The sequence below is a fragment of the Micropterus salmoides genome, unplaced genomic scaffold, assembly GCF_014851395.1.
Source record: "Micropterus salmoides isolate LMB-PRFRI ecotype aquatic unplaced genomic scaffold, ASM1485139v1 Ms_hic_scaffold_23, whole genome shotgun sequence".
NCBI classification, from domain to species: domain Eukaryota; kingdom Metazoa; phylum Chordata; class Actinopteri; order Centrarchiformes; family Centrarchidae; genus Micropterus; species Micropterus salmoides.
Window position 1 is genome coordinate 13,872,399 of NW_024041484.1, and position 12,557 is coordinate 13,884,955.

The 12,557-nt window shown below is 39.5% G+C and overlaps 1 protein-coding gene across 1 annotated transcript; it reads right to left on the bottom strand.

Moving 5' to 3' along the window:
• Positions 1-3,057: 3,057 nt before the first annotated feature.
• On the bottom strand, positions 3,058-12,354 carry LOC119918536 (polymeric immunoglobulin receptor-like). The gene is made up of 7 exons (XM_038739313.1): positions 12,295-12,354; positions 12,050-12,185; positions 11,494-11,838; positions 10,939-11,262; positions 9,745-9,780; positions 9,406-9,545; positions 3,058-3,752 (listed from the first exon to the last, which is right to left on the bottom strand). The coding sequence occupies exons 1-7, from the start codon at positions 12,352-12,354 to the stop codon at positions 3,633-3,635; spliced, it is 1,161 nt and encodes a 386-aa protein (XP_038595241.1). The 3' UTR covers positions 3,058-3,632.
• Positions 12,355-12,557: the final 203 nt, after the last annotated feature.

Genomic DNA, 12,557 nt, shown 5'->3' on the forward strand with positions numbered 1-12,557 from the left:
AACCCTCAAACTCCCAGTCCTCTGGTAGAGGACCAGAGCTTGAGGATGAAACATACCACAAGGGGTGAGAGGGGGATTTTTATATATATAAAAAACTCACTATAATGTAATATAATTTTAATGACTTGAGGAAGACTGTTTATAGTATTATTGTTATTATTATTATTATTATTAGTGTTTAAGTTTCAGCTGCTGTCTGCCTGTGATTATCAATGACCAGTCAGATCAGTTTATTTAACAACCTAAATTGCTGCCTGTAATTAGTATTGAATCATTTAGCAGTTTTCTTCAAAACACAACCACTAAAACATCCACCTCTCAGTGACTTTATTTATTTATTATTGATTCTGTCCCAATGTTTTAAATAATGTTTTTTGGTTAACAACCAAACAATAATCTAATAGTCAGGATAGTAGTAAATAAAGACCAGCAAAGCACGTGCATGTGAACGCGCACGATGCGCGTAACAGTGAATACATTTTTGATTAATAAAAAAAAATTAATTAAACAGTAACGTTACACTTTGAGGTGCACGGCTCTCCTCGGGAGAGACAGCTAGCTCAAACAGTGGCATCGGTGCTCCTCGGTGTGACAGTTTCAGGCAGAACTCTGCAGCCACTCCCCCCCTCGGCTGTCTGCCTTTAAGCCCTTCGTGTCCATCGGGATCAGGTGCAGCCACTTATAATATTATCTGATTGTTATATTTCTGACCTTTTAGTCCCATACGCACCAGCACGTACCTTGAGATCCTCGGGCAGAGGTCTGTTGTCTGTTCCAGAGTCTCGACTGAAAACTAAAGGGGACAGAGCGTTTGCTGTCAGGGCCCCGAGGCTCTGGAACAGCCTGCCCGAGGAAATCAGGTCGGCTGAGTCAGTGAACTCTTTTAAGTCCCTTCTTAAAACATACTTTTATAGGCGAGCCTTTCCCGATCTTATTTGACTTTATTTTATCCTTTTTATTTTATTTTACTAATTTTATATTTATCTGTATTTTAGTCTTTTCAATGTTTTCATGCTTTTATCTTGTATTGTTTTTGTATTATTGTCTTTACACTTGTTAAAGCACTTTGTAACTTGTTTTTGAAAAGTGCTCTACAAATAAAGATTATTAGTATTATTATAATTCTCATGAATTTATTAAAATTCGTACGTAGTTTAGACATGCTACATAATTAACAAAATAGTAGTTAGCTGACAGCCGAACTGAAGTTAACGTATGGGGAATTATTTGTGAGCTTTCTGTCTGATCACAGGTGTTGTCAGTTAGTTTCGTTTTCCCCCGGCAGGAGCACCTCCTCGTCTCATTCAGTTTTGTCTGTCAGACGGCGAGGGGATACTTCCAGCGAATCAGTAACATAATGCAGTATGGGGCGTGTAGTAAAATATTATGAATTCTCTTTAAATAGGCTAATGACGTTAGTCTCCTATAACAACTTTTTTTTCTTTACATGTCAGAAAACTCAGATATGTGGGAGAGATTCTGAATGTGCAGAAAGGTTTGAACATGAGCAGATAAGTTACAGTGTTTCCCATACGTTCATTTATTTGTGGCGGCCTGCCACAATATCAGCGCTGACCACCACTTATTGATTTTCGATTTTCTTTACTAGGCCTATTTAAAATCGTATTTGAGCTGCAGGCAGCGCGTATTCGCGCAGCACATCCTCTCACCCGCCCTCCCCATCCGTACCTCGATCTCTCGCTCTCTCTCCCTCTTGTCCCAGCTATTAAAAGTTATTAGCAAGCATGTAAGGAGCCTAGCTAATAAGGAGAGCTAAGTTAACGTTAAAATACAGCTGGGTTTTCGAGGCTAGCATGCTGTATCTGCGCCACAGTTACACTTTCATTCTGTGGGAAACACTGAGTTATGATATGTTAAGTTATTAACAGATGAGCTAATAAAGTCCAGTCAATAACTGAAACGGATTAATTCATCACCGAGATGAAAACCACAAACACATTTAAATGGGTTACTTCCCCACAAAAGAGGCGGTAAGACTTAATCATGTGTGTTGACTCAGCAGGGATGATATTAAATAAGTTGAAAAAAAGAAACATATTTAAAAGCATTAAGAAAGAAAGAACCTCACTACATTATATTCTATTATAATTATGTATTTTGAATTGTCACCTGCCACCTGAATTTTTAGACATTTCCACCATAAATTGGTGCAGAAAAGGCAGAAATTGGAGGAGAAATTTTCACCAGAATGCAGGAAATTAAGTGTTTAAAGCTCAAAATCTTCTGGGGGAGGACCCCCACACTCCCCACTTCTTAAGTCCCCCATCCAAGAAAACAGTATCTGGCTTCAGACACAGTTTCTGGGAGGAACTTTCACTTATTGGTTAAATATAATTACTTTTCAAATGGCTTTTTTGTTACCTTTTCCATGTTTTTAATAACAATAGTAACAATAAAAACAATACAAAACAACAATATTCAGGGCAAATAGCAAACATCTTTTTTGATGGGGGGCGGTAAGGGACCTGGATAATGGATAGGGGGGCGCTGGCCCAAAAAAGGTTGAGAACCACTGCTGTAGATCATGCGATTGTTTTTAGATCTTACAGCAGCATTTGAAACAGTTGACCACAGCGTCCTTATTTCTCGCCTTGAGCATGGCGTGGGTATTAAAGGCACTGTCTTATAACTGTTTAGGTAAAACTTGTCAAACAGAGATTTTAGAGTCATTTTTTGATTTAGTTTCCCTCACATGTGGAGTTCCCCAGAGTTTGATTCTCACTCTATTTGCTTCCCCTTGGATCAATCTTGAAAAAACACATCATCAGCTTCCATCTCTACGCAGATGATTTGCAAATCTACCTGCCCATAAAAAAAAAAAAGAAAAGATGGAAGCTCTTTAAAAATATTGGTTTAATGATATTAAAGCCTGGATGTTGTTGAATTTTTAAACTTTGACAAGAGTAAAACTGAGGTCATGATATTTAGACCCAGTGGGGCCTCTGATGTCTCTCAAATACACCTGGGCACCTTATGTTGTGGTTGTGGTCGGTATCAATTCTGTTGTGAAAGCTAGTATTAAGTATTAAGCTAAAGCCCTTTTTATCCTTCAGACTTTGACAAGATTATACATGCATTTATCACAACACAGCTTGATTGTTGTAATGCTTTGTATATAGGTACTTGCCAGGCCTCCCTCTCTCGTCTATAACTGGTTCAAAATGCTGCTGCTCATCTCCTTATTGGAACTCGTAAGCGAAATCACTTCACATGTGGAATGAATTTCCTCTTCATTTCAGACTGCCCCCCAGCTATCTGGTTGTTAAATCGCAACTTCAAACTCATTTTTACTCAATGGCTTTTAATTTTACAGGATGAGAGCTGTATGTTGCCATTTTGCTCAACTTGGTTGTTTTTGATTTTTTTTTGTTTTCCTCAAAGTTTGGGAAAGAATAACCAAAAACACCAACATTTCTGAAGACAGATTTGATATTTCAGAATAATAAGTGACAAACTGCTGAACACCCTGAAACAAATGATTAGCTCTGAATCAGCAGCAGAGAGGTGATAATATAACTTAAAAATAATATCTGCCAACAAAAAGGAATAAAAAAGAACTTCACAGCACATTATAAGCCGCACAGTACAAAACCAAGATTTAAATAAAAACATTACATTTTGTGTTCCTTAAAATGTAGAGTTGAGTAGTTGGACCTGATCCCTGGTTCGAGGCTCTGGTAGGTGTGGTCTTCACTTGTAGAGACTGAAGGCAAGTCCTCAATGGTGACAGACTGAAAATTAAACAGAAACAACATCAAACGTGAAATACAGCAGCAGCCAAACGAACATATCAGATATTTGTTAATGTTCCGGTGATCACAATTTAAACATCCAGAGATAATTTGATCATTTTATTTAAATAGCTCTTTTAGTGCAAGCTTAATGTAAGTCCAGGGTCCTCTCCTCTCCTGTATGAGAACTCACATACTGGGAGAAATTGGTTAGTGTGTGTGGCCATAATGACGTGGTTGAAGTCACCTGAGATTACTACTGTATGTGTCCACTCGGATGTTGAGTCTGGAGTTGAGCAATGGCGGTGTAAATCAAGTTACACACCGACAGCTACAAAGATTGCATGTGAAATTTCCTGTGGGCAAGCAGTTCAATGTCCAGGCTGCAGATACGTTTTTTAATCTTAATGTGACCAGGATTACACCATCTGTTGTTAACTACAGCAAGCCCTCCTCCGCCTTTAGTGTAAAAGGCATAGATGGAAACATTGTGGTCGGGTATTTCCCGGTGTAGCTCTTCCATCTTATTAGCCAGTAATCTCAAGGATAAATCTCCTTTCTTAAGCCTCTGTTGTCTGGACCCCTCTCTCTTCCCTCGTTGTTTAGTTCCTCCTTTGCATCCTCTGTGTGTCCTCCAGATTTGTGCGGGGATGTCTGATGACCTGGGCTCCATGCTGGTCGGTGTAGTTGCTGTGTAACGTTACCGTGACTGAATGAGAGGAGTAATTCAACACGAACAACCAGACCAAAACTCTCTCCACTTGCATTGGTTTGGCGCATCTGCACGCAAATATGATCAATCTGAAAGGATGTGGTTCCACAGGGCCTCGTTCTCTGGGGTCTTCTAATCTTGTACTTTTTACTGAATTTTAATCAACATATGTATTAATATCATATACTTTAAGTGTTCACCTTATTATGCATATCAAGGTCATACAGTTTACAGTGCATTAAGGAAATGTCTGCTTGTGTATTTTTGAGGCAGATTAATTTGACAAATTCTATAAAATATTCCATAGTTTTGACAACTGTTCCTTTCATGTGTTTCTCAATAATTTGAAGTAAAAAAATGGGACTTGAGTATGATATTAATGGAGTACTGAAGTACAAAAACCCTTTGTTGTTAAGCTGGTTTTGATATTTAAAAATAGAGAAGTTTGTAGCCACAGCAGTTGTGTATTGATTGTCAGTGTTAACAAGTGCAAAGATTCTCACAAATAAACCTTTTTTTCTGTAACTTTCTTTCTTGAACCAGCTTTGAGAGTTGTACTGCATATGTCAACAGTTGCAGGCTGGGAATCTAACGTCAATCCAGGCCAATTTCCACATTCACCCCATTCACAACAGACCACCTATAAGCTACTGTAAGCATTTGGTTTAAATATTTTTCTATTTATTGTTTATGCCACCAACATATTTTACTTTAAAACACAAATAGTTAAAAAGAATCTGGATGACACATCGGACACTGCAGCAAGAGATTCTCCTGGTCATTCTAACTTTCATTTGGGAGCTACCAACACAAAAGGAACAAAACGGAACCACAGCGCATTATAAGCTGCACAGTACAAAAGATTCATATCCAGACATCGCCATTTTAATTAATCAAGGAAAGGCAAGTAAATTTTCATGGCACGTTTTAACAACAAGGCAACTCAAGTGCTTTGCGAAAGCAACATAGGGAACTATAAAAAAAAAGACATGGGAATCTGATTTAAAGAGTTAAATAGAAAAAAAACAACAAGATTAAGCAGGACAGTAAAAGTTGTCAGGTTTAGTCTTTAGTGTAAACAGGTTGAGAATCCAAATGCTGGACACAGGAGCAGAGCAGGTACAGTTCTGTGATTTATTTTAACATAAAGCGAGCACACTTACAGGGAGCGGCTGAGTCCAAGGTAAGTCCAAATGAAAACAAAATCCATAACAAGCAAAAGGCAAAAAAGGTCCATGCAAATTTACAGGCAGAACACGAGGCAGGAGCAAACAAACACACTAGACAAGAGCGACAGAGCAACTACAAGCTACAGTGAACCAACAAAGACTGGACAGAAAAACAGGCATTAAATACTGAGGCAAACGAGCAGGGTGGGAACACAAAACGTGTGAGAAATCAAGGTAATGAAACAGAATGGGAAGCAAAACTACACAAACACAGACAACTTCAGACTAAAACAGGAAACAGAGATTAACATCACAACACAGACTGAACAGACATAGCACAAAAATGTAACTTGACACAGACACTGAACACACCACTCAGAATCCAGAAGCAGATGACATGGACAAGACAGGCTGACAAGTGGACAAAAACCAGAACAAATGACAACGAACTAGGACCAGACACACAAAGCTGAACATGCAAAAGGACACAAGAACAAACAAGGCTGAAATGCTAGTCATGGAACAAAACCCCCAAACAGGACTAGAAAACCCAAAACCATTACAAGTGTGTAGCATACCATATTAATCAAACGTCTTGAATTTGAATTAATAAAAAGCAGTGGCTAACAGAAAAGTCTTGATTTAAATTATAAGAAGAGAGATTGGCAGCAGACCTGCAGTTTTCTGGGAGATTGTTGCAGATATACGGAGCATAAAAACTGAATGCTGCTTCTTCATGTTTAGTTTTGACTCTGTGGACAGAAAGCAGAGCTGTCCCAGACGACCGGAGAGGTCTGGATGGTTCATATCAGAGCAGAAGATCAAAAATGTATATTGGCTTTAACGCATTCAGTGCTTTATAATAATAATAATAATACTAAATTTAATTATTTTAAAATAAATTCTCTGACAGACAGAAAGCCAGTGTAAAGACCTCAGAACCGGAGTGATGGGATCTACTTTTTTTTGCCTTAGTGAGTCTAGAGCTAGAGATCTACAGTAGGTTTGGTCCTCATCCCCATTAGTTCTCGTAGATGGTGTCTTTATTTGTGGAGACTGAGTTGTTCTGATAGATGACAGACACCTGAAAATAAAACGAGAATGACTTCAAACCTGAAATACAGCAGCAGCCAGACCAACAGACCAGCTATTTGTTATTTCTAGATAATTGTTTGTTAATGTGTCAGTGACTGAAATGTCTAGAGACCTGGAACAAAATCCCTAAAATTTAAATTGCACTTTTAGAGCAAGAAAGACAAAGTAGTTTGTAAAGGAAATTAAGTTCAGTAGAACAAGATATATATTGTACCACAATAAGACCAGAATAAAAAGCAGTATCAATAATGTTAGTGCAAAGAAGTGAAAACAAAGATTTTTAGTCAAAAAAGGTAAAACAGCCAAATATAAATCTATACAACCAAACAACAAACAATATACATTTATAAAAAATGTCTACAATGCATGTCAAAATAAATGTCAAGTAACAAGAGTACAGCTGACCATCCTTCCAGCTAACAGTGCAACAGTGGCAAAAGCATTTTATTGACTATTTTATAGATGTGATTATTATATTATATACTTTAAGTTTCAAAATGTGTTTCACAGGTTGAATCATTTCATAATTATATGTGCTCTAACCAAAGACAACTATCATAAGCTGTCTGCACTCTGAGTTATTAAAAGGTCCAAGATCAAAAACCTCCAGGTGCGTAGGGGACGTGATGTTAGTCTGATAGCATATACAGCTAACTGACAGACATCAGCAACTGGGAAAAAAGGGAGTGTTACCACCTGTGAGAGGTAATGAGCATTCTATGCCAAGAATCATAGTTTTAAGGAACCCCTTAGAGAAATAATAACGCTGTGAAGTAAGGGTTTATTTCCACTACACCAGGGACGTGCACAGGGGGGTTGCTCTGGTTGCCCGGGCAACTGCCCGTTTGCCTTTCCTGACTCAAGTTGCCCTTCCGACTCGCCCTTCCGAGAAAAAAAAATAAAATAAAAAAATAATCGCGATCGCAAAGCCTCATTCACTTCCATTCGGGCACCGAAAGTGAAAGTCAGTAGGGGAAGGGCAAACTCTGTTTAAGTGGCTGCACTGCTGCAGCGCTGCCTGCACGTCAGTCGATTCTGTTCCCTACCGGAATTCCTGTTTCCTTCCTTTATGCAATCATACTACAACAAATCATGCGTAGTTTTGCCCAGTTACCATACGTGATACGTACCAACAGAAGTGAATACGAGCTAGAAGCGCAACTGAATGTACGGGAAGCCAAAAGGTTAAAAAAGGATTGTATTTTTTTCTGAAATCTAAGCGTTTTTTTATTTAATATTTTATTAGAAGCGAGTTTTCCCCATCTGTCAATTCAATCTAGATTATTTATTTTCAAATAAAAAAAAAAAAGGAAAAAAAATAAAAAATAATAATGATTAAAAAAACCAATAAACAATAATATAAGGAACTCTTTTTCTCATATGTATTTTGGTGACATTTATATTGTTAATACATTTTGGATACTGTGTTTAGTGCCTTTTTTCAGGTCAGAGCAACTGCCCTTCAAAATTCCTGTGCACGTCCCTGCACTACACCATTTTGGTGATTGCTGAACAGTGCAAAGACAACAAAAGACGGTTTTGGTGAGTTTTATTTGTGTCTGTCGGGTATAAATAAAGGTGTTTAACGATGATCTGGAAGGTAAAATGATTTCTGGTTAAAGAAAAAGAATATTACAGTTTAATAAAAAATGTCTTCTGTAAAATGTTTCTCTGTAGATTTCCCTTCCATAATCGTGTCACTTTTGAAACTTAGAATAAAAATCTGAGCCCGTCAGTTGCAAAACAAGCTCTTTTAGTGGACATACTTTGACGGGAGCATTCGACCCCAGCAGCCATTGAAGCCGGTTTAGTGGCTGCTTGCTGAGGCGTAGAGACCGAATATTTCAATGAATTAAGCGTTATTATTTCAACCAAACCAGAGTGGCTGATTGTTGGAACAGTGTAAACACAGACAAAGATTGTTTTGGTTAGTTTTATTTTGTTTCTACACAGTTTGATTACGTGTGTTGGTCTGAGATGCTGCTGCTCTAGATGAAAAGTCAGAGATGTTAGGATTCATCGTTTGTGCAGAACTACATTTCATGACAATCCATTAAATCATTGTTAAGATATATGTTAATCTGGATCAAAGTAGTGGACCAACTGAGAGACTGACATTTTCATCCACAGAGCCACACTCTTCTGCTCCAAGCTTTCTGTCTTAAGCCTAGTTCACACTACTTGAGTTTTAGCCTGATTTGCCGGTCGGTGAGCTCGGTGACCGTGAGGCTGTGATCAGGGGTAAATCAGCGGTCGATCTGCGGTCGCCGGTAGTTATGTGTGAACTACACAACGATGCATCAAAACGGCTCCCTGACGCAACGCTGACATATCGCAAACGCCAGCCAGATATCTAGCACGCCAAACCTCTTGAGGAGTCGGCCGACTTGACATCCACGTCCAGCCAATGAGAGCATGCGACTGGCATAACAGGCAGCTACTTTTCCCCGCAAAACACTTTTTCCAGACAATCCCTGCTACTTGCGTGTGCTAATCCATTCTTTCACCTATATTTTTTGTCTTCATAATTGCTATCTTTCACATTTCAGTGTGTTTTCTTGAAAAAACGTGGCTTGGAGACCAGCGCTGGGTGTCGCAGCCGCTGTTAGCTCGCGTAGTGTGTGACCCCCTGTTTACTATCAGTCACAACAAGTCAAAACAAGTTAAAGTTAGTCACCTCTGTCTTCATGCTGCTTGCATTTCCTGTGTTGTTCAAACCACTATTCCTCCTTGTCTTCAATTTGTAGATGACCAGCAGAAAAACAGCCAACAGCACAAAAACCAAGGGTAGGCACACAACCAGAAGCAAGAAGTAACCTAAGAGACAAGTAACATACATTTTAGTATGAATTTTATTAATGCAGTGTAAAATAAAAAATAAAAAAAAACACTAAATAAATATACCATTGTAATAAATGATAAATATAGAACAATATTATAATTACTAATTTGGAATATTAACTAAAAATGACACCCTTTAAAAATGGTAGCGCCTGCTCACTGCTGTGAACTGTACCTGTCAGCTGGTTAGTGGCTTCAGGGACTGAAAAAGCTGTGAACAACAAAGACACAATGATGAGGAGATGATTCCTGCAGATTTTACACAGACTGAGAGAACTGTGGCAACAGTCCAACAGAGCCCATCCAATAGTACAACAACAATCCTGATTATATGATTTTGCGATCCCTGAGCAAGACACTCAATCCCTAGTCTGGGTCAGACTCCTTATTCCTCTCGACAGGATCATGGTTTCTACATGTCTATTAGATTTTATTTTGTACACAAATGGCTACAGAAGGAAAGGACAGCAGCTATCTGGTGAAGTTTTCCGATGAAACTGCGTTGTTGTCACTCCTCCGAGTCCAGTGTCTGACCACGGGAATGCACTAGAGATGACTTGAGTCCTTGACTTAAATGTATATAAAACCAAAGAATTAATAACTGACTTTACTAACAGAGATGCTGCTTCAGAGAGCAGTCATACACAACCAACAGGTGGAAATTGTCTCATCATATAAATACTTGGGCACTCTTTTTGATGACCATGCTAAGTTTGATATAAACACCGCCACCATTGTGAAGTGGGGCAACAGAGAATTTATCTTCTCTGTCAACTCCTTTTCTTTCACGCCGGTAATCCTGTGTAGTCTTTTGAGTTTTTCTTGTTGGTTTCACAATCTGATAGGAACAGCCTGAACAACATTATAAAATTAATGCCTTCTGTAACCAACAAATAGTCCAGAAGGCAGTAAGTACCTTAGCCTCCCTGGGACATGCACTGGCAGGTGAATTCTCTGTTGCCTTCTGGGCGTCGTCATGCACTACCTGTGTGCAAGATGAACCGCCACTCCAAATCTTTTATACCTTCGGCAATCAAACTCCCTGTAGGGTTCTTTATGGGGTACCAGATGTGCACATACTGGCTGCTTGTATGTTGTGAATGTTGTGTGTGTTGTGCATGCTGCTCTTAACTAATTGCCCTAGTGGGATTAATAAAGTTGATTGAATTGAATAGTTGCTCCAGAGGCGGGCGACCTATATAGCAATTATTGCTTTGGATATAAACGTCAGCTAAACGACTCAATACAAATATACAAATATACTCATTAAAATGTACATGTTAAGGTGCCAACCATTAACCCTCTCTGGTTCACATCCACACTGAACAGAAGGTACATGGATTAAGATATTTAATAAAACAAAACTCACCATCTATGACAATGAGCGGAATCCTGCTGTATGAATCTGGAGACAGAGCTCTGCCGTAACCACATCTGTACTGTCCTGAGTCTGACTTGGTCACCTGTGTGATGCTCACTTCCAGTCCAAATGCAGATCCTACTTCATACTTTATGCTGTATCTGCCACTCTGAGTTCTGTTCCCATCTGTTTCAATGATGATGTCCTCTTGTTTTTTACATTCGCCCTTACAGAAGAACTTCCATGTTCCGTAAATAGTATCGCTGCATCCAAGTGTGACATCTTCTCCTTCAGTATTTGTACGGATAAAACCAGAAAATCCAGCCAGTGGCACTGTTGAAAAGAGGAGCAATCATTATTTACTACCTGTAAGATGGTGCAGTTTGATCACAATATTTCCTTTTCTGTTTCACCTGGTTTCACACAGGATGTGACGACCAGAGTCCGAACAGCACAAATAACTCTTATTTATTCTTATACATTCTTCCCACAATTTTTTTTCTTCAGAAATCACTTAATATGTTGAATATAAATTTGGTGTAATTTTGTTCAGTAGAAACTCACCATCTGAAACTCTGACCTCAAAATCAGTGAATGATTCTGGAACCGAAGTCCCGCCCAGACCACACCTGTACTGTCCTGAGTCAGACTTGATCAGATTTGTGATGGTCACAGACACAATTCCTCTTCCAGAAGATCCGTTTCTGTAGTCAATGCTGATTCTGCCACTCTGAGCTCTGACATCATCTGTTTTAACCAGAATATCTTCTGCTTTACATTCGTTCTTACAGAAGAACTTCCTGCTTCCAGACAGAGTGAAGTAGCAATTAATTGTACCAGTTCCTCCCTCAGCTCCTGTATAAATGTTGAATTGTGCGCTGACGAGCCCAGTGTTTCCACCACACAGTGCTGTTGAAAAGATCAAAATTTGATTTTGTTACAATTAATTCAACAAACCACCTTATAAACACGTGGATATTCTTTGTGTACAATTTATGTTTCTATCCATCAGTGAGCAGCTACAGTTCTCTCAGTCTGTGTAAAATCTGCAGGAAGCATCTCATTTTATCTTTGTTGTTCACAGCTCCAGCCACATCAAAACCAAATTTGACTCTTGGACCTTTTTCAACATCAGTCAGCACCAGCACCGGCCACAGCGACAGGCAGGCAAGAACCCCAGCAGCCAGAGGATCCCACGACCCCCGAAAGAGCAAAAGACCCGAGACCACATGCCCCAGGGACAGCCACACCCCGCCCTAAGGGAGAACAGCAGAGAGCTGTGCCGGGGAACCCTCGCCAACAGGGAGGGAGAACACGGGAAAACCAGGGCCGACAGCCCCCCCATCCCAGCCAGAGGCTACCAACCCCAAGTGCAGGCAGAGCCAGCGGCCCTGTGAAACCAAGGAAGAGTATGTTCCACACCATAATCCCCCCCACCAAACTTTACACTTGGCACAATGCAGTCATGCAAGTACTGTTCTCCTGTCGTAGTACAGCTGTGCTCCTCCCTGTTCCCCTGGGTTTTGTCTGTCTGCTGTGTCTTTTCCTTGTTTGTGTCAGTCCCTGAAACCACTAATGAGCAGACAGGTACAGGCCCTAATATTTTTAAAGGGTGTAAATTTTTAGTT